Genomic DNA, 24,570 nt, shown 5'->3' with positions numbered 1-24,570 from the left:
AGCAGTCCTTCTAAGCTGTGGTGGGACACACCTTTCAATCCCAGCACTCAGGAGGCTTAAAAAGCAAGTGGATCTCTGAGTTTGAGGACAGCCAGGACTACAGAGAGAAACCCTGTCTCAAACAATCCCCCAAACAAACAAAAAACAACTAAAAAAAAAAATGAAACAAAACAACCCCCCCCAAAACCCAGTACTTCTATTCCCTAAAGGAAAAAGTTTTCCCTTTCTTCTAGATATATTTGCAATACAGAATATTGCAACTGCAATGCAATACAGAATATTGCAACTGCAATGCATCAAGCCACAAAAGCAAAGACATGGACTTAAAAGTCTGAATGGCAGTATCTTCAAATACAAGATTCTTTACCATGCCACCAGCCCAAGTACACTTCATCCTTTGTTTATGGTGTGCTCTGACCAGCTTAAGGCATTTCTTGACTATTCCTGCCACTATCATCTCTATTACTGTAGATGAGAGAAGGCAGAAACTGTTAAAAATCTCCCTTAGAGACATCACAGCAACTAACACACAGTTAACACTCCATAAGCTTATGTTGAAAAAAATGCTTAACAATGCCAAGGTGAAGACACTTTAAAGCAAACCTAATCTAGAACCTTGGGTCTTAAAAAGAATGAAATTCTAAAAAAGTTAATTATATGTCTGTATATGTACCTGTCTGTGGATATTGCATGTGGGTGATCTGAGAGGTTCATGAACCACCTGATATCGATACTGGGAATTGAACCTGCGTCCTCTGGGAGAGTAAAAGTGCTCCTAATCATTGAACTATCTTTCCAGACATCATCAATGAATGATTTGATACTTAAGGATTTTTGGGAGGAAGAGCTAATGTAATAGAAATAAATACCTGCTGGAACTTATATAAATCATTGTACTTTTCATGGAAGTCCAGGCTCAGAAGTTCTTTCTGAAGTCCTTCCAGGAAGTCTTGGCTTTGGATGAAGTTTGGGATCACACAGTGAAGAAAAGGATCCATGTCCAAAGTAATAGCTTCTGTTGGAAGGAAAATATTACCCTTGTCTTTCTTCTCTTCTGGACTTTTGATTACCAAGTAGCATAACAGAATACAAAAGGAGACAATCATGAATTTTTTGGTAACTTAGTATTTAAAGTCTAAGATTTGGAGAAGACTTTTACCTTGTATCATCCCTTTACTCATTCAAGCCTACTTTTCTCAGGTACTATGCTTAAATACTAGTCTTTAATGAGTGTGGGATATCACTAATGGAAGCTTTCTTTTTTTTTTTAAGTTTTTAGTTTACTAATTCTTTCATCGAATGCATTTCAGATTCTTAACTCATGTTTTCCAGAGCAAAGTAAAACAAGAATAGCAAATTATATGAGAGTAGCAAAACTGGCTGGCCATTTTTCCTCAATCCTGCCCTTTCTTTTCCCAAGTTTCTGTGGGATCAGTTTGTTTGTAACCTCTTCTAATTAATTTCGCTTCCATTAGATTCTGAATAACTAATCCTGACCTACTAAAAGCCTGACCTAGTGGTACATTACATGCATTATCTCATTTACAACTGAGGATAATACTGTCACTGTGCCTATGCAACAACAGTCAAGGAAACTAAGTCTCTGAGCATCTAGAGCCTGTACTTTAAACACAAAATTATCCGCTTGTCTGTGTCCTGAGAGCTCAGAGTTGGCCTCTTTAAACCCCCAAATGAAACAAACAAATAAACCATGGCAAGTCTGGGAAGAAAATTCATGACGACGACGGGAGTGGTGTCACACGCCTTTACTCCCAGCACTCGGGAGGCAGAGGCAGGCGGATCTTAGTTCGAGGGCCGCCTGGTCTACAAAGACAATCCAGGATAGCTAGGGCTGATACATGGGGAAACCCTGTCTCGAAAAACCAAAAAAGAGAAAATTCAAGATGCATCCAGCCAGATAAGGTAATACCGAGTAGCTAAGTCTGGAATAATGGTTCAAGATGTGTTCATTTTATGTGTCACACAGGCCAACGACAGGCACGTGAAAACTAGTAAGTTTAGGTGCTTGCTCTCCGGCAGCTCTCAACATCTGTGGTTAGTCGTTCATGCAACAGCGGAGAGTGACCCTCGTTAGATATTTACTGGTTCTCAGAGAAACGTTTATGAATGCCTACAAGCATTAGTTTGTCGATCCCACCTTTCCTAGGAGAATACTATTAACGATTCCGTTTTATAAAAGAAGAAACCGACGCCTAAGCAAAGTTAAATGCGTTGCCCGATGACGTACAATCAGCAGAGAATTTCTATGGGTGACCCCTGATTCTAGAATCCGACCCGCAGTTTATTTGTCTTCCACTTTCCCACACTCCCGGGCCTATGTTTAGTTTCCTACCCAGGCTTGTCTAATCAAGCAGATTTTGCATGAACCGAGCAGCAGTCGGAGGTGGCTGCGATCCTCCCCACACCTCTTCTCGCGGCCGCTCCTCCCTTACAGCACCCCATTACCATGGCTGAACGGCGTCCGGCGGCTCCAGGCCTCAGCCACCTGCTTCCTCACGGTTTCTTCCGTGACAGCGTCCGAAAACTCAGCCGCTACCTGCTTCTTCCCCTTCTTTATCGGCCGCGCAGGGCCGGGATCCGCGGGCCGCTTCCCGTTCATCTGCTCACCGTGCTCAGACCCACACCAGGAAAGTCAGCACGCTACTTCCCTCTAGAAACTACAGTTCCCCAAATGCCCTATTCCTCAATTCCCCAGCATTACCCAATGGGAAGGCATAAAAGTATATGGAGGCGGTACCAATGAAGGATTAACCAGTGGAAGAGCGCCATGCTGCGCCAGGACGCCAGCAATTGGTCGGATGATTGCGGTGAACTACCTCCTTCCTGCTTCCGGAGTGTATCCACTTCCGGCGTGCATTAGCCTCCTCTTGCTCTCGGCTGTTAATGGCGGGCGGCGGTCGCTGAGCGGGACGCAGTTAACCGCTGCCCGCCCCGCGGACGTCTCCCTTGGCCCCGATTTCTGCACGTCGCCAGTGTCGGAGCTGTTCAGCATGTCTGTGGTGCCGCCGAATCGCTCGCAGACGGGCTGGCCCCGGGGGGTCAACCAGTTCGGCAACAAGTACATCCAGCAGACCAAGCCCCTCACGCTGGAGCGCACCATTAACCTGTAAGTGCGGCGCGGCCTCCTTCACGCCGGATGTTCTCTGTCCCTTCCGGGATGCGTGCCTTTTCTCTCAGACCTCTTTTCGCCCCCGACTTGGCACTTTCCCTATTTCAAAGAGAGGCTTGTTTCCCCTGTCTCTTTATGCAGTCATGGCTAAAACTCACGTTTGCTTTGAATTCATCGTATAGTGTGCGTTCTTTCAATGTATTGTGTTTTCATCGCATATGTATCTGTGTATTTGAAATAACTGTTTTATAGGGTGTGCATTTCTTTTACAGTAAGTTTTCCAGATTTACCTCTAACGGCATAGGTTTTTTTCTTTAAATGTGTAGTATTCCACCCAGTGACCACATTTTAATTCACTTTCGTGCTGTCTGGTTTACGTCTTGCATTCGTTTATCTTGTCTGCTGAAGTGAGGTCATCATCGCAGGCACTCAGTAGGCGAAGTTAGGAGTACACTCTGTTGTCTAGTGTGCTTTCAAAGACGGTTGGAAGTACCTTACATGTTGGCCAGACAGCCAGTTTGCTGGCTGTTTAGTTTTCAACACACCTTTTTCTTAGGCAGATGGTTGCATTTTGAGATCACTCTCAAACACAATTATGCTGTAGAAAGAAATTGGGATTGGGATATAGCTCACGCATTATTTGGTATCCCACTCCCCAATGTGGAGCTGATTCTAATCGGGAAAAAGTGGCCAGTTTAGGCTGGCTATGTGTTTAAAAAGTGCAAGACTTTGCTGATAGTGGTATTTCGGTAAGTCATATTAGTGTTTCTTGTTTTCGTATTCAAATAAATGAGCTTTTCCTCCTAAAACCAAACGTGACATGAAATTGAAAAGTCTACCGTTGTTTTTGGCAAAACAAGTCCTGGCTTGGAAACTTAGGTAATACAATACAAGGTTTATGAGATCTGGAAATAGCTGACAGTTGTGTCAATGCAAATTAACTTTTGTCCCAAAATACACAAAAGCATTTAATTTGCTGTCACTTAAATGCTTACAAGATTTTCATAAAATGGAGAAAGCAAGTGCGCTTTTTGGGGGGTAGAGGCGTGTTTTAAGACAGGGCTGTGTAGCCCTGGCTATCCTGGAACTATCCTGTGTAGCCCAGGCTGGCTTAGAACTCAGAGATCCACCCAGTGCTGGTATTAAAGGTGTGTGCCCACCACTTCAGCTAGGCAAGTTCTCTTTAAAAAAAATGGATGAGCGTGGGAGTAGTTTGCTAACTTACCTTTGTGCAGTGCCTCAGATTTCTGTCTTCAACATCTCCAAAAAGTAAAAACTGGAAGCACAAGTTCTGCATTGCTTCAATGATAAGCCAGGACCACGGGTGTTATTTAAACTTTACTTGATTACATCAGGCCATTGTGTGGAATTGTTGAAGTAGATGTGCTTTCAGCAAAATGTTTTACAGGTTGAGTATGTTATTTTCACTTCCTATGTAATGTGGTGTTAATAACTTTTCACGCCTATGTAAATGTGGTGTTAATAAAATGACTGTGCTTGTGTTCACGTGGGTGGATTCCCTGTTAGGGAGGAAGTAAGTCTTTGTTTCGGCAGTGTATGTCCATCTAGGGAACGCTGGATGGATGCTGGTGTACAGCGTCGTATGATGTGGAGAACACGTTCTTTGTTGCCTGCTGCTCTGATTTCACAGTTGCACAGTCCAACATTTCATTCCGCTGAGATCCTGTGATGTAGGAGATAGCCCTTGCAATAGACATGTGACTGATCTCAACTCTCTCTAATGCAGGTTGCGAAAACCACATGTTAACACATGTAAAACATTGTGTAGTACATAAAGCTATGTATAGTAACCTCTTCCTAATAATGGCATTAGATTCATTATTGGAGCCACTGCAAAATTATTCATCTTTAAAGTCACCTGAAAATGGTATATTTGTATTATTTTAGAACTACTTTGCTTATGCTTAGAATTTTACTTCTGGAAATAATGTTTTTCTTTGGCTACCTTAATTTCCCTTCTTAAGAACAACTAAGGAGAGTATGTAGTCTGTTAATGTCAATAGTTTTTTGTGCATGTTGCTATATGCGTTCATGCAGATGTGTGCACTTGTGCCTGTGAGGGTATACGTGTGTGTTCACAGCATTTGTGAATGTGTGGGTGAGCCTGTTACAGCACACATGTTGAGTGAAGACAATCTCCAGTGTCAGTTCTCACCTTCTAACTAGTTTGAGAATAGGATCTCTTGTTTGATGCTGTTGCATCAGGCTTCCTGATTCAAGCTTCCAGGAGCTTTTCTGTCTCTGCCATTCAGCTTGTTGTAGGAACACTGGGATTTTCGGTGTGCCTACTGCAGCCAGCTTTGTGTGAGTTCTGGGGATTCAACCTTGGGTTCATTTTGCATGTCAAGAGCATTATCCGCTGAGCCTCTCCCCTGCCAAGTTTGTATGTGTTTGCTGATGTGCCTGTATACATGCATATACAGCTACAGGACAGCACTGGGTATTGGCTTCCTACTTGTTAAAACATACACATTTTATATGCTGTGTGTGTAGTATGTTGGTACCCACGGTGGTCAAAGGAAAGTGTGGAGTCTTTTCAGCTAGAGTTGCAGGTACTTACGAGCCTCCTAACATTTGCACTCTGAACTAAAATCTAGTATTCTGGAACAGCAGCAAGTGATTTAACTTTTGAGCTCTCTCTCCAGCTACTTCACACTCACCTTTTTTTTTTTGGAGACAGGGTCTCTCACTGTCCTTGAACTTGCTGAGTAAGCTAGGCTGGTTGGCCAGTGAACCTCAGAATCCACCTGTCTTTACCACCACAACTCTAGGACCATCATGCTCAGTTTTTGGTTGGTGGTTTTTGTTTGTTTTTGCTGAGTCCTGGAAATTGAATTTAGGTCACATGCTTGCCTGATAAGTCCTTACTGACTTTTTCCCAGCCCAAGAGCAAGGATTTTTTTTGTTTCTTGTTTGGTTTTGGTAGATGAGCTACTTTGGGATTAGCCATGTTCATTCAGAACAACCTTACTGAAAAATAATCCCCCATAAATAAGGGGGTGCTAGGTAGAATGTGTGATAAAATATAAGTGTGGGGTTTAAACTTTAAGGAAAATTTGATCTTTACAAAGCAGTTGATTTATTCTAGGCTCCTGTCTGTAAGCATAGCAGAATATTGTTACTAGTGTCTGGGAGACTGGCTCTCTCCCATGGGGTAGGTCTTAGGGTGGGCCAGCCAATGGTTGGATATTCTTCAGTCTCTGTCTTTATCTCTACGCATCATGTAGGCAGGGTAAGGTGAATGTAGAAGTCTTAGTAGGCTCAGACTAAAAAAGAAGACAGGTCGAAGCCACTGTGGTCGTGCATGTCCTTAAACCCAGCAACTTGGGAGGGAGAGGCAGGCTTGTCTCTGTGCTCAAGGCCAGCCTGGACTACAAGTGATTTCCAGGACAACTCTGTTTCAGTAAACAAGCAAGCTAAAAAATGAAGAAGAAAAGTTGATCTGAAAACTAGACAAATCTGAGTAGTTGTGCTAACTTGTAGAGAGAAAATAATTGGAGAGGGACCGGTGAAGTGGCTCTGCAGGTGAGGGTGCTTGCTGCCAAGTTTGATAAGAATTCAATCCCCAGAACCCACATACAGGAGGAAGAAAAGAATTGAGTGCACAGAGTTGGAGTAAGAACTCTCATTTCTGTATCGGACAGCAGCAGCAACTCTGATCTTTGCTATCTCAGAGCTGCTCATGAAGCTTTGGCTGCTCTTCTGAACACAGTGCAGCTTTGCCCATGGTTTCTGTACATGTTGTTTTGAACTGTCCTGGTAAAGAGGAGCACTGTTTCTCATGCTAAATGCTTGTCTTTGGTTCACAGGTACCCGCTTACCAATTATACCTTTGGAACAAAAGAGCCCCTCTATGAGAAGGACAGCTCTGTTGCAGCCAGGTTTCAGCGCATGAGGGAGGAATTTGATAAAATTGGGATGAGAAGGACTGTAGAAGGGGTTCTGATTGTACACGAGCACCGACTACCCCATGTGTTACTGCTACAGCTGGGAACAACTTTCTTCAAATTGTAAGTAGTATTGGAAATTCACCTTGAGACAGTGTGTAATAGAATGGCTATTTTAATGCAGCTTGAAGTACAAGTTTAGCACTTATTTAATTAAACAAATACTGTGACAGTCTTTAAAGCTTTAAACAGTCATGATTTTCTCCAGTGCAGTGCTTATTTCTTTTCATAAGTAGAAATCTGCCTGTTTCTGTATATTGTTGATATTGAACTCAGTTTCTGGAAGTGATGGCAATGTTACTGTTTGCAGTTGCTTTCATAAAGCTTAATCACTTGAGCCTATAACTTTTCAAATATTTACTTACCCACTGATCAGACTGTGCCAAAACGAAAGGCCTCAAAACTAAATTGATATTCTTCAAAAATGTACCATTCCTCAAACCTAAAGAATGCAGTCTGTTCTCTGGGCATTATATATAGCTTTTTTGTGAGGGAATCTGGTGGATTGCTGGCTGGTGATTGTGTTTAATATTAGCTTTTCTGTTTAAAACTAGGATTGTATACAGTGGTCTGGTACTTAACATTATGGGCTCAACTTTCTAGCACATCCCTCATCTTTGGTCCTTGTTTTGATTGCTTTTCAGATGACACTGGTGTGTGTCATACATAGTTACTCGATAACAATGATGAATATTGTGTTCTTGCTATTAGCCCGGAATTGTATTAAATTGAAAGCTGAAATTCTTAACCTTTATACAGGCCTGGTGGTGAACTTAATCCAGGAGAAGATGAAGTTGAAGGACTAAAACGCTTAATGACAGAGGTATTTTTTTTGCTTAACCACTTTGACAATTTTTATTGCCCATCTGGATACTACCAACTTAATAAATAATTGAGTTTTCATATGTCTTGTAAAAATAAGTTTAATATGAATAGATAGTAGTAGTAAATACAACTTAAAACCTGAATTAGTATGTATAACATTTATACTCTGCAAAATAAATGTGTTTATAATCTTAGTACTTAGGATTCTTAGGCAGAAGGAGTACCTTGAGTTTATGACCACTTAGGTTACATAGCAAGCTCTAGGCCATCTGGGCCATAGTGTGAGACCTTGTTGCAAAATAAAATGTAAATAAATAAATAAATAAATAAATAAATAAAATAAAATATAAAATATAAAAAATAAAATAAAAATAAAATAAAATATTGATGAAACGATAGTGGTAAATTGTCTTTTTGGTAGAGTCTTCAGAAGAACCAGAGAAAGTTTCCCCCATAAATAAGGGGGTACTTCAGTTTCCTCTGGTTCTTCTGAAGACTCTACCAAAAAGTCAGGAGAAAGATAACTTTTAAAAGGTATAAATTCAGTAATATTTAAGGAGTGCAGATGGAGATTAAGAAACTAACAAATAAATAAAGTAATAACTCAGTTTGAAAGAGCTGGAAGGTGGGTAGCTGGGCACACCATAACAGACTTAACAGAAAGTGTAGCTTAGCAGGAGGGCAGTCGGGAAGAACAGAAGGGCTGAGGAATTGCCACTAAGTTCCAGGGCCAGTGAACCCTCGAGCTGGATTGGTTGAATCTGCAAAGGCTGTTTTTCTATCTACATTGTCTTCCTTATTCTGTGCAGTTGAGCAAGGACTGACTGGTGACTGAATCTGTAGGAACTGAATCAGCCAACATTTAGCAGTAAAAAGTTTAGAAGATGGGGAGAATATTTGGAAACTTTTGTCCTAAATAATAAAGAATGTAGGAGTCCAGCTGTGAGGTTGGGCTGAGATCATCTGTGCAGAGAAGAGCAGAATAATACAGTTCCTTAATTGAGAGAATGTTACTCTCGCAGCCGGCTGCAGATTTCTGTGGAGAGAGTGACCAGTCCAATTAAAACTAGTTGATGCGATTTGGAGTCTCCTTAAAGAGGGAGCACAGCTGTGTCAAAACTCCTGCTCCTAGCAGTGTGCATTGTTTCACTGTGTTATCCTTACTTGTAAGCAGGTAATAAGCAAATATCACTGGCTTGTGAAGAAAGCTTTTTAAGAAGTTAAGGTCTGAAAAAGCGAAAGGTATTCAGCAGGAACAGAAGCTAAATGAATCACAAAAATTAGGATTTTCTTGGAGTAATGGAGGTGGTGCTGTTTCTGTGACTTTAGCAGGGCCAGAGGGGTGGCTCAGTGAGCTTGCCACCAAGCTTGATGACCTGGGCTCTGTCTCCAGAACCCTCAGGAGGAAGAAAAGCATCGATTCCACAAAGTTGTCCTCTAATTTCTACGTGTGCACTGTGGCATACTCACCATGCACACACTGTACAATAATAAAATTTTAAAAAGAAAATCAGGAAATTCCTCAGAGCTCCCAGAAGTAGTACAGGAAGCTCAAAAATCTGAAGTATGCCCTCATAATTCTGAAAGAATATAATTTCTATACCAGAACTCTCTAATATAACTGTAAAGCAACCATAGGGGAAGTAATTATTTTAACACTTGCAGAAATGTCAAAACTGTACTATGTATTACCCTTTCTCAGGTGATAATAGAGAAAGTTTGTTTCCAGGATGAAGGAATAAGGTAAGAATGATGCTATAATAATCAGAACACGAAGGTCCAGCACTGTAGGACAAAGGCCAGAGAAGGCTCTAGTGCCAGCTTTGAAGCTGGGCTGTGCACAGAACACAGCAGACTGATAGAGGAAAGGGAAGATGGCCTGTGATTGCTGTTAAATTGAAAACAAATTTGAGCTCTCTTTAGCGTGGTAATAAATCTAGTGATAGCAAATGAAATGCAACAGTAACTCTAAGGATAGTTGTCCAATTTAATTAGCTATAGTTTACTAATTGTTCTTTTGTGAAGGAGGTTATTAAATACTGAATATTTCTTTAATCAGATACTGATAATGGGAGGGAAAAGGCAGGAATGAACCTTATGGTTTTAATACCTAATTTTTAAAAAAGATTTATTTATATATTATGTATACAGTGTTCTGTCTGCACACCAGAAGAGGATACCAGATCTTATTATAGATGGTTATGAGCCACCATGTAGTTACTGGGAATTGAACTTAGAACCTCTGGAAGAATGGCCAGCACTCTTAACCTCTGAGCTATCTCTTCAGCCCCTTTAATACCTAAATTTTAATCTATAATTGGGGGAGGTAAATCTGTCAACATTACCTCAGCCATTAGTGGTGAGTCATACTGATAGCATGACCCTTTGCTATGATTTGATTTGATATAAAAGAATAGCATTTTACCTCTATTGTCTTCCATGCCAGAATCACAGTCTCACTGGGAAATACCAGTCAAAATCCTATTAAAGATACTGAAAACTGTATGGGTTTCTTTGGTATAGTATTGATTTATTAGTTTAACATGTGCTGTACTGATGTAAGATGGTAACTGTTGGTGAAAGGTGTAGGCATCATGGGGAGTTTCCATCTTTGCAAGGATTCTCAATGTGTAAAACTATTCTAAAGCAGTTGAAAAACAAAAAGAACACTTCTTTTAAACATAGAGACAAATACTGGGGAGAGCAACTATGAGTTGAGTCCTGTAGCTAGCTGGGGTGGGTGAGACAGGACAGGGGATTACTTTCTTGCTCTGAACTTTGTAGAGCTATTTTTGACCAGTGAAAGGGGTAAATAACTTTTTAAAGATTTACTTATATGTATGATTGTTTGCCTGTGTGTGTGTGCTTGGTACCCTCAGAGGGCAAATGGATGGGGTTGGATTTCTAGAACTGGAGGTACAGATTGTTGTAAGCCACCATGTGGGTACTGGGAACTGAACCCAGATCCTCTGGAACAGCAGTCAGTGCTCTTAACCACTGAGCCATCTCCCCAGCCTGAGTCTGAACTTGACCAAAATAAGAGTAATAATGGAATTTTATGAAAATGGAATGTACATTTTTGTAACTTTAAGTGGATAATTTGTCATAATTTGTGATTCTAGAAAATCTATTGTATGCCATTTGGCTGGTGTTGACAAATGATCACCCTTGGTTTTTCTATATATAGACAGTGTGAAAGGACAGATATATATATATATTTTTTTTGAGACCTGTTTTCACTATATAACCCTGGCTAGCTTAGAGCTTGCTTTTTAGACCTTGAACTCACAAAGATCCACCTGCCTCTGCCTCCTGAGTGTAGGATTAAATGTATGTACTACCATGCCCAGCTTTGTTGGTTCTTTTGGTAGGTTGATGCTAGATTTTGAACTAACCACGTATATCTTGATAGGTGAAATGGGTAATAAATTGTAGAGAGGAAATCTGTTAGGAATATATTAGCTGACTGATGTCTCTGTTAGGAGTATCACTGAAAATAGTCTCTGCCACAAAGGGAATTCTTAATGTGTGTGTATTTAGATTACTCACTTTACTGCTACTTTTCACAGATACTGGGTCGTCAAGATGGAGTCCTGCAAGACTGGGTGATTGATGACTGCATTGGTAACTGGTGGAGACCAAATTTTGAGCCTCCTCAGGTCAGTGTTCAGTTGTGCTTACCAGGCATTTGCTAAAGCAGAAAACTCACTAATTCCAGACATTTAGAAAATGATCAGGTCCAGCAAGATGGCTTGGTGGGTTTGCTGCCAAACGTGATGACTTGAGTTTGATCCCTGGAACTCACATGATAGAAGAAGAGGACAAATGCTATGGCATGTGTACACACATACACACACACACACAAGATGGAAGGAGAGGACAAATGCTGTAGCTTGTGTACACGCAGACACACGATGGAAGGAGATGACAAATGCTGCAGCATGTGTATACATACACATACACTCAAAATAAGTGGAAATTTTTTTTAAAACAATGGAAAATAATCAAAGTGGACCTTGGTTTCCCATTTCTTATTTTCTTAGTTTTAATTTAAAAAAATTTTTTTTTAAACCAGACAGCTTTTTCCTTTCATGTATATGAATTTGTGCCTGGTACCCAAGGAGGTCAGAGAGAGGGAACTGGATCCTTAGAAGTAGAATTAGGTGGTTACCACAGGTGCTGAAAATGGGACCCTCCCCCTCCACACAGAAAATAAACTTTTTTTTTCTTTCTATTTTTGACTTTTCGAGACAGGGTTTCTCTGTGTAGCCCTGGCTGTCCTGGATTGTAAATCAAGCTGGCCTCAAACTCAGAGAGATCCACTTGCCTCTGCCTCCTGAGTTCTGGGAAAATAGGCATTTGCCATTACTGCCCAGCACAAATAGAAATGTTTAAAATTTAAAGATTAAAGTAGATCTTGCCTTTCAATTTCCTTTTCTTAATTCCTTAATTTATATTTAGAAAACATTTACAAAGCCAAGCAGCATTTCCTTCTCCTATTTTTACTGTATGTATGTATGTATGTATGTATGTATGTATGTATGTATGTATGTATGTATGTATGTTTTTATGTGTGTGGAATGTGCTTTCTAGCCAAGTCTGGCCTTGAATATTCTACCTCCGGAGTATTGGGATTACAGTATTCAGAGATAGTAAACCAGTTTCAGGATGATACTATTTTTGTGTTTTGCTTCCTTTTTGAGGTGTTGGGGTTGGGGAAAAAACCAGGCTTCATGCATGCTGGGCTAGTTCCAGCCCACCTATTTTCTTTTACGAGAAAAAATTTAAAATATGTAGATGTAGAATTACAGTAAGTAAAATTCATCTTTAACAGCAATTCATGGTGAAACATTACCTCCCCCTTGCTGCTGCTTCATCTTCTCACTCTCACCATGGACTGTTTTGAAGCAAATCCTAGGTATTCTTTCAAATGTAAATAGTGTGAATTGTAAAAGTATTTTATTTTATTAAAAGTGGGCAGTGGAGATTGGAGAGATGGTTAAGTGGTTAAGAGCATATGCTGGTCTAGTAGAGGGCCAGAATTCCAGGACCAGAATATATATTATGTGGTTCATAGTCACCTGTAATTCCAGCCTCACAGGAGCTGATAGAGCTGCCCTCTGTGGACACCTTACCCATGTGCATAGACACACACGCGTACACATGGTTAAAAAGGATAAAGACAAAGGGCTGGAGAGATGGCTCAGCAGGTAAGAGCACTTGCTGCTCTTACAGAGGACTAGAACCAGTTCCCAGCACCCACAAGGTAGTTCACAACTATCTGTAACTCCACTTCCAGGGGGATCTGACACCTTCTGGCCTCTGAAGGCATCAGGCACAGTTAATTTCTTTAAGGAGAAAAGGGACAGTGTGTTTGGGACACTGTGAATCCAAACTTCATTCCTAAAGACCTTAGTGAATATGAGACAACATGTGCAACTTTCAGTAGGGTGGGCGCCCAGTAGGTGCCCGCTCCTAGGGAATCACCCACGGGACCTGATGGCTTCTATTCTCTGTATGAAGTGGTTGGTATCACTCAAGCGACTGAATGAGAAGCTGTACTAGAGCAGGGTAGACATAAAGCCAGAATACCAGCATGTAAATTTGAAGACCTGGCCGTTCTACCCAGATAGATGGCTCTTTGATCTTAAAACTGTTGAAAAGATAAACACTGAAGCAGAGCTGCTTCCTTGTAGTGTTCTATGTCCTGGGTCTTAGAATCTGGACGGTACTAAAACAGAGTATTTTATTATTATTATGTGTATTAATGTGGTTATTACAAGGTCTACTGAGAAACGGCTGTGTGGAAATGCTCTGGTTAAAGAACACTGCCTTGTATTGGTGAGGGGAAGTACTATAATACACATAAGCAGTGTGTTCAAAAAAATCCGGGTGATAGGCTAGGGACAGATGGAAGGGGAGGAGGACCTCCCCTATCAGTGGACTTGGAGAGGGCATGGGAGGAGATGAGGGAAGAAGGGTGAGATTGGGAGGAAATGAGGGAGGAGGCTATAGCTGGGATATGCATTTTGTTAAAGTTGGGAATGGGACCTTGCTCATACTACACAAGATGCTCCCACTGACCTGTGTCCCCAACACAAAAGTATACACTCATCATACTAAAGGAATTGCATCAAATGTATAGCCATTATTTTCATATCTTGATTTTTTTTTTATTTTTTTATCTTTTTTGAGACTGGGTATTTATGTAGTCCTGGTTGTCTTGGAACTTGCTATCTAGACTAGGCTGCCTTTGAACTCAGAGAGATCCTCTTGTCTTTGCCTCCCGAATGCTGGGATTTAAAACATGTGCCACCATGCGTAGCTATCCTGATTATTTCCAGTTTTCATATTTGTTTGATTTAGGATAGTCTCATGTCTCTTTTATAGGGTTTGTAACTCTTTTTTTCCTACCCTTGTAAATCATGTTAAATGAAAACAGGCTGTCTTGTGTTTCAATTGTCAATAGCATCTATGAATTATTGAATGCATACTCTTTCTCCTAAATGTTTCATATATTGATAAATCAGTTTACTGGATTCAGGCTCAGTTAACGGGGCAAAGGAAATAACCAAGGCAAGGTGGTACATTGCTGTTGTGTATACAAATTACAGGTTGAGTATTCCTAACGCAAAAATCTGAGACCCAGAGGCTTTGGTTGACATACTGAAAAAGCTTTTGATCTTATAATTTTGGACTTTTGAGTTGGGGATACTCATGAGTGTAAATATTACAGAGTTTATAAAACTCCAGAAGCACTTTGAACATGTGCATTTCCAGTAAGGGGTATTCAATTGGCACCTCCCAACTTAGCAGCCTAAAACAATAGATATTTATTATCTTGGAATTTTCAGGGCCTTTTGAAGTCATAGATTCTCAGGTGGGACGGAGTCAAAAATCAAGTGGGGCAAGGATCTAATCCCTAGTTCACATGCATGCAGACCTTCTTGGCTATTAGACTAGAGTCTTCAGTTTTTGTCAGTTGGCTGAGGGCTGCCCTCAGTTCCTTGTCATCTTTAAAGGATAATTCCCTCTAGGCTGGCTGCCTTTCCTAGAACATGTCATTGAAGAGCATGTAAGAAATTATGTCAGGGGCTGCCAAGTAGGAAGCTGTGGTCAGTTAGCTTCCTGGTCTTGGCAATGGTAGATGATCACTTCTGTATTCTATTTGCTGTACTCTGATCCATGGTGGGAGAGAGTCCACAAAGGTGTGAATGCAAAAGAAGACCTCTGGATATTTGGGGTCATCTTGAATGCTGTCTTTCATAGGTAGTGGTTTGTCCTTTTATAAGATCTCATCCTATTTGTGTGTGTGGTGGCTCATGCCTTTAATCCTGCCAGTTAGGCAGAGGCAGGTGGATCTCTGTGAGTTCAAGGCTAGCCAGGTATGTACAAGTAGTGCCAAGTCAGCTAGTGCTTTCATAGTGAGACCATGTCTCAAAGGTGAGAAAAAAAGGCTACACTATTTGGTTGGTTTTCATAACGTTAACAGCTCATTGTTATTAATTTCCTACACTCATGAAGTCACTATACACAGAGAAAGTTAACCTCATCAACTATTTCCTTACTCTGGGGTATAGAGTACTATAGGAAATAGTAGGTGCTTCTTTTCCTTTCCTAAGTTTTCAGAAAAATGCATTCATCCTTCAAGGATATATCATGAGGTGAATAGGACAGATGTAGCTACAGCTTGTTTGAGAGGTGAGATAGAAAGTAGCAGAGTATAGGGAGAGGGGGACCAAAAGCAGCAGTTGTTTAAAAAAACAAACAAACAAAAAGACAATACGATCTGGGCATGGTAGTACAAACCTATAACGTCATTATTTTCGAGATAAAGGCAGAAAGGAGTCATGGCTAATCTTAGCTCCGTACTGAGTCCAAGGCCAGCACCATCAACATTGAGACCCTGTCTCAAAAAATAAAAAACACTAGAGCAAAATCAAACAAACCCCTACACAATAGTAATACTTACTGTATCTGTGAGCAGTAAAATTAATATTGCTAAGGGCTGTCAAGGAACCATATCAAATGTCCCTCTGAATTGTCTGTCAGGAAGATAGAAACCTATATCCCTGTGGGCAAGACTTTAATGAATTCCCCTAGTTTCATGAATTGAGAAACTTTGTGGACTCCAGAAAAGTTTGGCCTGCCCTAACATTTGAGGGAGAGTGAGATTCTCAGATATGGGTATGGACACCTCATTGCCGTGTTCGTATGACTATATGGGCTTATTTGATGTTATTGATGCTCAGATTTTCATACTTTGGCTAATAAGGCAGCATCTTAGTTGCATCTTAAATTCTTTGGACAGATCAAAGCCCTATTATTGGAGAGCTTCTTTTCATAACAGCATGTTCCAGGTCAGGTGTTATACAGTACCGGCCAGGCAAAAGATGTCCTGTTTTCTCCTGACTGCCTGTAGCTGAGGATGAGTACCAGCAGCTCTGGGGACACTGGGATTCCTGAGGATTGCCACAACACATCTGTGACCTGACTTTAGGGAGCAAAATGTCATGCACAAAGGGTGAAGTTGCTATTTCAAAGTTATGTACAACAATTATTCTAAACAGGCTTTGGTTCCTTGACCTAATTGGAAAGTACACAGTGATAACTCTGAAGTCTTCCATGCTGTTTTCTGAATACCGTCCCTTATCTCCTCTACTGTGGCTCTCTGGCTATTCCTTTGCTTCACTGAAGCATAAGGTTGGCTCTGGAAATATGGATATAAATGGACTGCTGTGTGTTTGTTTGACTTTAGCCAACTTCTCTGTTTTCACTGGGTGTCACTGTGGAAAGGTATTATCATTTCCTTGTCTCTGTCTTTTCATATCAGCTGCATCAGCTTAGCTATTAAGAACAGAATTAGAGAACTGCCTTTTAGAAAGGGGGAAGCAGCAAATAGAAGAAATTTGTTTTGTATGGCCATGATTTGTTGACTGTGAATCATAGGTGTTTTATCAATGTGCTCTTTGAACTACTTTTCACCTCTTTATTCTTTCACTGTTATGATTCTGGTTTTCAGATAGACCTCCAAAACCTGGGATAATTGCTTCAGTTCATTTGTATTTAGGGCACTGCTCATGGATACCCATACTAATTGAGCACTGCTTGAGTGCCAGTGAGGGATAGAGATTAGGGAGCAAGTAGTAGGCTTTTGTAATGAGTAAGGAACTGAATAGAGGCAGTTGTAGTGTGCTTTCACTAAACTGGGGTACTGGCTCTTTTTTTTAATTCCTATTTTTATTTTATGTTTATTGAGGTTTTGCTTGCATGTATATCTGTGTGGGAGTGTTGGATCCTGGAGTTACAGTTGTGAACTGCTATGTGGGTGCTGGGAATTGAAGCCAGGTCATCTGGAAGATGACCTTAACCACAGAGCTAACCACCACTCAGTACTCTTAACCACCCAGCCATCTCTCCAGCCCTTGGTACCAGCTAGCGTCTAAAGTGAAAATTTCTATGTAGAGTTAAGTGTAATAGCTGTACCTCTCCCCCGCCCATATCAAATTGCTTGCAGTTTTTCTAAATATTTTCTCCAGCAGTTAGACTCAGCTGGCAGAACTCCAACTTAGGTCATTTTTGTGGTAAAGCATGTACCATGTGTAGGGGAGTAGGAGGAAGGGCAAAGAGCATCTTGTCAGATACCTCGATAGTTGAGCTTTGTGTCTGAAATTAGAGAACTTGAAAATTAAGACATGAGGTATAAAGAAGAGTGATACTTGAAACCTACAAGTTATTCTCATTTTCTGTTTTAGTATCCATATATTCCTGCACATATTACAAAGCCCAAGGAACATAAGAAGTTGTTTCTGGTTCAGCTTCAAGAGAAAGGTAAGGTATTTGTCTGGAAGGCAGCCATCTAAAAGCTCTTTCAAAGTGTCCTCTGAGGTCCTCTGCTTGTCTTCTCCAGTTTTCTTGAAAAGCTTTAGGTTCACTGTAAGACTGAAATCACACTTATGCAAAATCACCTAGTTTCTCTTTGTGCCAGTCATGGTGTAGGGGGAAATGAAATTAAACTAGAGCTTAAAATAAGAGATTATCATATTTTTACTAATATTTTGTAGTTCAGCTGTTACTGAATTTTACATTGTGGTAAGGTAAAAAACCTCAACATTGTCTTTTTGAAAAATCTTCAGAGCTGTTATGTTTCAACAAGTAACTGTCCTATCCCAACTTCCCATCCCTACATCCCTACCTCAAAAACAAAGAACAAAATACCCCAAGATTTCATGTAACCCGTCCGCCTCCACCTCTCGAGTGCTCTGATTGCAGGCTCTCACTACTACCCATGGCACTGGTTTTTTCTTTAACATTGAGACAAGTTCTTGCTATGTGTCCCAGGCTTGGCTCCAAATTAGTCTTTCTCTCTTTGATTTGTTTTAATTGTGTGTGCACATGCGCACACATACATGCACGCGTGCATGCCTGCATGTGTGTGGGTATGTCCACATGAGTGCAGGTCATGGGAACTAAACTTCAGCCCTCTGAAAGAATAGCAATTGCTCTTAACTGCTGAGTCATTTTTTTTGCCTGCCTGGCTGTGTCTCTCTCTCTGTGTCATCCCACCTCTTCCCCCTGACTGAATATCCTTAGGAGTGCTATCATTGACCTATAGCTCACTGGTTAGGTTAAACTGGCTGGCCACTTGTGCTTTTACCAGCACCAGGATTACAAGGTTGCCCTTCATATGCCCTTCATTTGGGGGATTGAACTCTGTTCCTCATGCTTGGAAGGTAAGCCTCCAAATCTTGATCCTCCTGCTTCAGCCTCTTGAGTGCTGGAATTGTCACAATTCCTGGCTCCTCCTCTTATAGTATAGTTTTATGAGAATAAATTGTTATAAGCCCAAGGCAGTTCTCAGCTTGTTTTTTTAAGTTGTTTATAGCATTTCTCTCTTATGAGTTTTAAATATATGTCTATAATCTCTAGAAGACACAGACAACCAAAAATGAGTAATTAGAATTGTCCCTTTCCATAAAAGTTTTTCTCAAGCCTGGGGAGATCGCTCAGGTAAATCGTTCACTGGGCAAGCATCAGAACCTGAATTTGGCTCTTTAGCACCCATGTAAAAAGATGAATGAACATGATAGTAAACCTCTATAACTGTAGACCAGTAAGCAGAGACAGGTTGAATCTGGGAGTTTTCTGGCTAGCTGGTCTAGCCAAAATAGTGAGCTCTAAGTTAACTGAGAAACTAAAAAAAATAAGGTGGGGGTGGGGGGGAACTTTGGGCCAGGTGTGCCAGTGCACACCTTCATTCCCAGCACTCAGGAGGCAGAGGTAGGCAGATCTCTGAGTTCAAGGCCAGCTTGGTCTACAGAGCGGGTGTTGGAGGACAGTCAGGGCTGCATAGAAACCATGCCTTGAGCCCCTCCTTCTCCCCTAAAGAAGGTGGGATCAAGGAAGAGACATTACATATGCATGCATGGGTGAACACACACATCAAAGCTTTTCTCAAATGTAAAATTGTTGATTAATTACAAAGTGTGAGTCAAAATTATATGAAAGATTAAAGAAATTGAATACTGGCTTTTGTTTTGTTTGTAGCCTTGTTTGCAGTCCCTAAAAATTACAAGCTGGTAGCTGCACCACTGTTTGAATTGTATGACAATGCACCCGGATATGGACCCATCATTTCTAGTCTTCCTCAGCTGTTGAGCAGGTATGGAATATTGAACATTCCTGATGGAATTATGTAAAATGTCAAAAACATTTGGAGCTACTTGAGCTGATAGTTCACAAATTTTACAGCTTAAGGAAAACGCAGCTGATACATTTTTACACTGTAAGTAATCAGTAGATTAAAATACTACTAAAAGTACCCGAAGACCCAGATTATGGCATGACATTCTGATATTTATCCTTAGGTCTGATATTTTCCACAGTTAAGTTTGCAGTCTATTCAAAGAAGAGATGGTAAAACAGTCAATATTTAAAATATGGAGTGTAATCGTCTATAAAAATTGGGGTAATCAAATCTTTTAGTGCAATTTACTCTCTTTTTTGGAATTGGCAAATGGAATATAGTCCTATAGTTTTATATGGAGTCTGAATTTTTAGATAAGTAGAATTTTTTATTTTTGTTTTGTGACAGTGTCTCTCTATATAGCCCTTGGCTGTCATGGAACTCACTATGTAGACCAGTCTGGGTGAGAACTTAGAGATTTGCCTGCCTCTTCTTGCAGTGCTGGGATCAAAGGCATGCACCACTACGCCCCACTGGAGTATGCATTTTCAAAACTGATTTTTATTAGTTGAGTTTCTTAAAGCCAAACATGGATAAGAACTGCAGCTAAAACAGTTTATTATGACATGAGGCATGGTAGTTGTACTGTGAGTTCAAAGCCAGCCTGCTCTACATAGTGAGTTCTACGGTAGCCAGGGTTATATAGTGAGGCCCCTGTGTCAAACAGCAAAAGAAGAAAAGAATATGGGTTGTATTCTGGAGAGATGCTTTAGTGGTTAAGAGTATGTGTTGCTTTTGCAGTGGATCTGAATTTGGTTCACAGCCCCCATGCTAGGCAGTTCACAGCTGCCTGATGCATCTGGTACCTGTGCTCATGTGTGTGTACATGAACACTTGCATTCTCATGCTTGTTCTCTCTCTCTTGTGCAGGTATGCGACTGACAAAATCTTGTATCTTGTAGTCAGTGTTTGGGTTTGAGTCCCACTTTCTAATGATTTATTTTTATTTTATATACAGTGGTGTTTTATCTACATGTGAGAGTGTCAAATTTCCTGGAGCTGGAGTTAAGACAATTGTGGGTGCCGGGAATGAACCCAGGTCCTCTGGAAGAGCATCCAGTACACTTAACCTCCAAGCCGTGTCTCCAGTCCTTTCCAATACTTGATAATAGTAAAACTGACAAACTCTTAACTTGTTTGCCATATACTTCATATGCAAGTGAAGACAGGAGTTTCTTCATAGTACTGTCAGGACTAAGTCAGCCAGCACATATAAAGTGCTCAGAACTAAGTACCTGGAAGTACTTATTACATGTGAGTTTAACGGCACCCTAGTCATGGTATTAGCTTCTGTGGAAGCTTGGTGAGAGTAGAATATGCTGCCTTTTTACTTTATCCCTGATCACCCTCCAGCTGTGGCTTCTCTACTTAGGCGTCTTGAATATGTGTATACAGAGCAAAGGACATGTAACAACTTCTTATGCCTTCAAGGAACTTTGTAGTTTATACCTAACCACATTTATTCTCTTAATGTTTCTCATGGTAAGTATTCAGCTGCACTTCTGTAGTGTGTAAACATGACCGATGAGTGCAAACTGTCTAGCTGTAGAAGTGCTAAGTGTGTCAGAGGAGTGGCGAAATGGCCAGGTCATTTCCTTGTTACTTAAGGTAGAAACAGTATAGCTAATACTGTTTTTAATAAAAGTTTTTTTTTTTGTTTTTTTGTAAATGCAGGTTCAATTTTATATACAACTGAATTTCTGCACACAGAAGTAAAAGAAGCCGTCTCCATGAGAACAGCTTACACATGTAGAAGAATAATTGTAGAAAAATTTTTGGTTTTTTTCTTGTTCCCTAAATTGCCGCCACCTTCCTGTTTGAAGAGTAAAAACTATGAACTAGATAGTGGTGTAAACATGTGACTGTTCATTAACTTGGTTCAATTCATTTTTTGTACATTAAAGTGAACTTCCTGTTTGTATTTTTTTTTAAGTTTCTCATTAAACTCTGAAAAATCTTACAGTTGAGGATTTTTTTTTTTTTTCTTCCCTGTTTTAGACTGGGGAATTCTAAAATCTGATTGTGGTTTAGATGAGCTGAGATTATGGGTCCTTTGCTCCAATACTGTTGTAAGCATATGATCCTAGACTGTGACAGGTGTTTGTAATGAGGACTTTTCATTACTCTGGGGAACTAAGTTTATTTGATTAAGTCCAAGGTGCAGTGTGTACCAAACCACACTCTAGGAAGTTCTGTTACAAGGGATCCCAGTATGTATCATCTGACGAGTATGTTCTCTAACTGGCAAGGCCTTACTTCACAAGTTAAGACATTAAACATTTGGGAAACCACTGGAATTGGTATAAAAAGAGATCCATCCTAGAACTCATTGTAGTATTTGCTTCATGTAATGGGATAGTGCTTATTTGCACTACTATGAAATTGCTTCTTATTGAGCCATGACAAAATAACCTCAGCTTTTAAACTCTCAGATTACAGAGTTACACTTATGGGAATCTGAGGTGTTGTATACATGGTGATAGAAATCATGATTTAAGCAAGCAGCAAAGCTTTTCAAAAATATTTTAGAATAGGCTGGTATGGCGGTACACGGCTTTAATCCCAGCACCTGGACACCTAATGCCAGAAAATCAAGAATTACAGGATAACAGATCCCTAGCAAGTCCATACCTCAAAAAAACAGGAGAAACAATGGAATAGTCTGAATCACCTGGATTCTACAGGTCAGGATGGGTTTCATCAGCCAAAGAGGAAACAGCAAATTTAAACTTTAAATACACTGCCCAGTTAGGATGAAATTATAGGGAATAAAGCTTTAGGACAAAGACGGTTGAGTGTGGAGGCACACACCTTTACCCAGCACTCCAGAGGCAAAGGCAGGCAGATCTCTGGAGTTCTAGGCCAGCTATGGGTACACAGTGAGACCCTACAAATTCTTACGGGCTGGGAGTTGCTGTTGTTCAGAACTTGAATTTGGTTCCAGACACCCCAGGGTGGCTCATAGCGATCTATAACTCCAGTTCCACGTGATCTGACACTGCTCCCCTTGGGCACTAGGCATGCATGTGTGCATATACCTACACATAGGCAAAACACTTATAAAAATAAAAAGCTGAAAAAGGCAAAGGACTTGGCTGATTGGGTCATTACAGATGGCCAGCGTAGTTGCTTTATTGCAGACTTCTAATGTAATGAAAGAAAAGTTTTACAAGATGTAGCAAGTTACAATTTTTTAATAGGTAGAAATAAGCTTGGTTCTCACATTTTCTGGTGTTTGCTAGAAGGCCTGTCTCCTAAGTATAGGTCAATAGCAAATGTATCAATATGTTGTTCTGTTTAGCTTTGACAATCAGGTCAAAAGTGGCCAAGGAATCAACCTCATTAAGTTTATCTAGAGTTATGTGGTAATGATTAACCATGCCCGTGGGTAGTAAGCATTTGTCTTCATGACCAAGAGTGACAGCTGATATCCTCTGTAAAGCCACTAGTTCCTTGAATACTCCTTTACCCTAGGGGCCAACAGTTTTGCCCCAGTAGTTTATGTTAGTGTATTCCTAGTTTATCATGGGTTTATTGATTAGAATCCAGCTAATCCTTCAGACTCGGGAGGGTAGACATGGAGCGAGGTTGGCTATGCGCATCTTCCTCAACTGGGCACTGGGGAGATGCTACAGCATCTCGTTTTAGGTGTTAGTGTTGCTGTTCTGGGAAGGGGGGAGGTGAAGTTCCCACCTGTGACTTAGTGCTGTCAGAAAAGTCACCTCATTCACTCATCCTTTGTAACTTAAGCTTTGACCCAGAAATGATTTCCTCTTGTAAGTTATGGCGCCAGCCATTCATATTCTGAGACCTTTGGTTTTAGTTACCTGGCTAACTGGGATGTAAGGGAACTGGTTTTAATCAGAAAATTCCTAGCACTTTGATAAACACCGTGTTTTAAAGCTTTTTGGTCAGTTACGGTTAGATCCCAATAGTCCTGTGAACAGAGAACTATGAGTTTGAGGGGTTTAGATTTCATATGTTCCTTCAGGTGTTCAAAGAGCGCAGGTGTTAAAAGTTTTTTTTGATATGTAACACTACCCTTGGATATAAACCTTAGAGTATCATTGCAATCATGTATGTATTAAATATTGGAAAGTATTAAAATAAACCCTTGATTAACCATAATTTTTGAAACTAAAGTTTCTTACAAATGAAAGCCCTCTTGCATTATTATTTTCTCATTAATGCTAGTAGTACATACTCTATACAAAACTAAGTGAGGTAGAAAATGAAAAAGTTTATTCAGTTGTTTAAAGTCATATTTAGGACTATCTACCCTTTTGGAGAGAAGAAGGAAAAAAACAAAACACCCAAGTGATGGAGGACAGCTATCAACTCCGATGTCTTTCCTTTTTAGAGTAGGTGACACTGCAGTGCTTTTAGTCCCAGCATTTGGGAGGCAGACTTGAGTTAGAGGCCAGCCTGGTTTACAAAGCCAGTTTCAAGACTACACAGAGCAACCCTGTCTCAAGACAACCCCCTCCCCGCCCCCCAAACATGCACGAAATCTGTACATTAATTCTGTTTTTTAATATGTATGGGTGTGATGCCTGCAGGTATGTCTGTGTGCTGTGTTTGTACAGTGTCTATGGAAGCCAGAAGAGGGAGGGTATTAGATCTCCTGGGACTGGAGTTAGACATGGTTGTGAGCTGCCAAGTGGGTGCTGGGAGTCTAATTCCCATCCTCTGGAAGAGCAGCCAGTGCTTTTAACCACAGAGCCAAGTCTCCGTCCTCTCCTGGTTCTTTACGGTGGTCTATAAAATGTTAATCTGCTGATGGTCATTCCCTCCCAGGGTACCTTCTGTGGTTCCTGCAAGAGGACCTGCCCTGAGATGTAGCCTTTATCATCTCAGTTCTTATCTCAGGTCTTATCCATTGAACTTGCTGTTATGGAATT

The 24,570-nt window shown here is 40.6% G+C and overlaps 2 protein-coding genes across 3 annotated transcripts in view; one reads left to right on the top strand and one right to left on the bottom strand.

The window, feature by feature from the left end:
- Window positions 1-2,652, bottom strand: part of Ogfod1 (2-oxoglutarate and iron dependent oxygenase domain containing 1) — a 33,461-nt gene extending 30,809 nt beyond the window's left edge. For both annotated transcript variants that reach the window (XR_008721701.1, XM_055620863.1), the window contains exons 1-2: window positions 2,467-2,652; window positions 870-1,015 (exon numbers count right to left, since the gene is read on the bottom strand). Coding sequence is in view for 1 of the 2 variants with exons in the window: in XM_055620863.1 (XP_055476838.1) it covers window positions 870-1,015; window positions 2,467-2,620 (300 nt within the window). In the remaining variant the exon portion in view is untranslated. The remainder of the gene's footprint in view (window positions 1-869; window positions 1,016-2,466) is intronic.
- A 224-nt stretch (window positions 2,653-2,876) lies between these two features.
- Window positions 2,877-21,629, top strand: Nudt21 (nudix hydrolase 21). The gene is made up of 7 exons (XM_055621191.1): window positions 2,877-3,127; window positions 6,961-7,161; window positions 7,858-7,921; window positions 11,493-11,582; window positions 17,679-17,754; window positions 19,471-19,585; window positions 21,344-21,629. Exons 1-7 carry the CDS (start codon window positions 3,012-3,014, stop codon window positions 21,363-21,365), a joined length of 684 nt encoding a protein of 227 aa, XP_055477166.1. The 5' UTR covers window positions 2,877-3,011; the 3' UTR covers window positions 21,366-21,629.
- Window positions 21,630-24,570: the final 2,941 nt, after the last annotated feature.

The sequence above is a fragment of the Psammomys obesus genome, unplaced genomic scaffold (genome assembly GCF_907164565.1).
Source record: "Psammomys obesus unplaced genomic scaffold, mPsaObe1.curated_primary_1811, whole genome shotgun sequence".
Classification (NCBI taxonomy): domain Eukaryota; kingdom Metazoa; phylum Chordata; class Mammalia; order Rodentia; family Muridae; genus Psammomys; species Psammomys obesus.
Note: the sequence above shows the minus strand (reverse complement) of the source record. Positions and strands in the feature narration are given on the sequence as shown.

Coding starts and splice junctions, on each gene's coding strand:
- Nudt21 (XM_055621191.1), top strand. CDS start 3,012: ATGTCTGTGGTGCCGCCGAATCGCTCGCAGACGGGCTGGCCCCGGGGG. Junction 7,162..7,857: donor GGAACAACTTTCTTCAAATT/GTAAGTAGTATT, acceptor ACCTTTATACAG/GCCTGGTGGTGAACTTAATC. Junction 17,755..19,470: donor GGTTCAGCTTCAAGAGAAAG/GTAAGGTATTTG, acceptor TTTTGTTTGTAG/CCTTGTTTGCAGTCCCTAAA.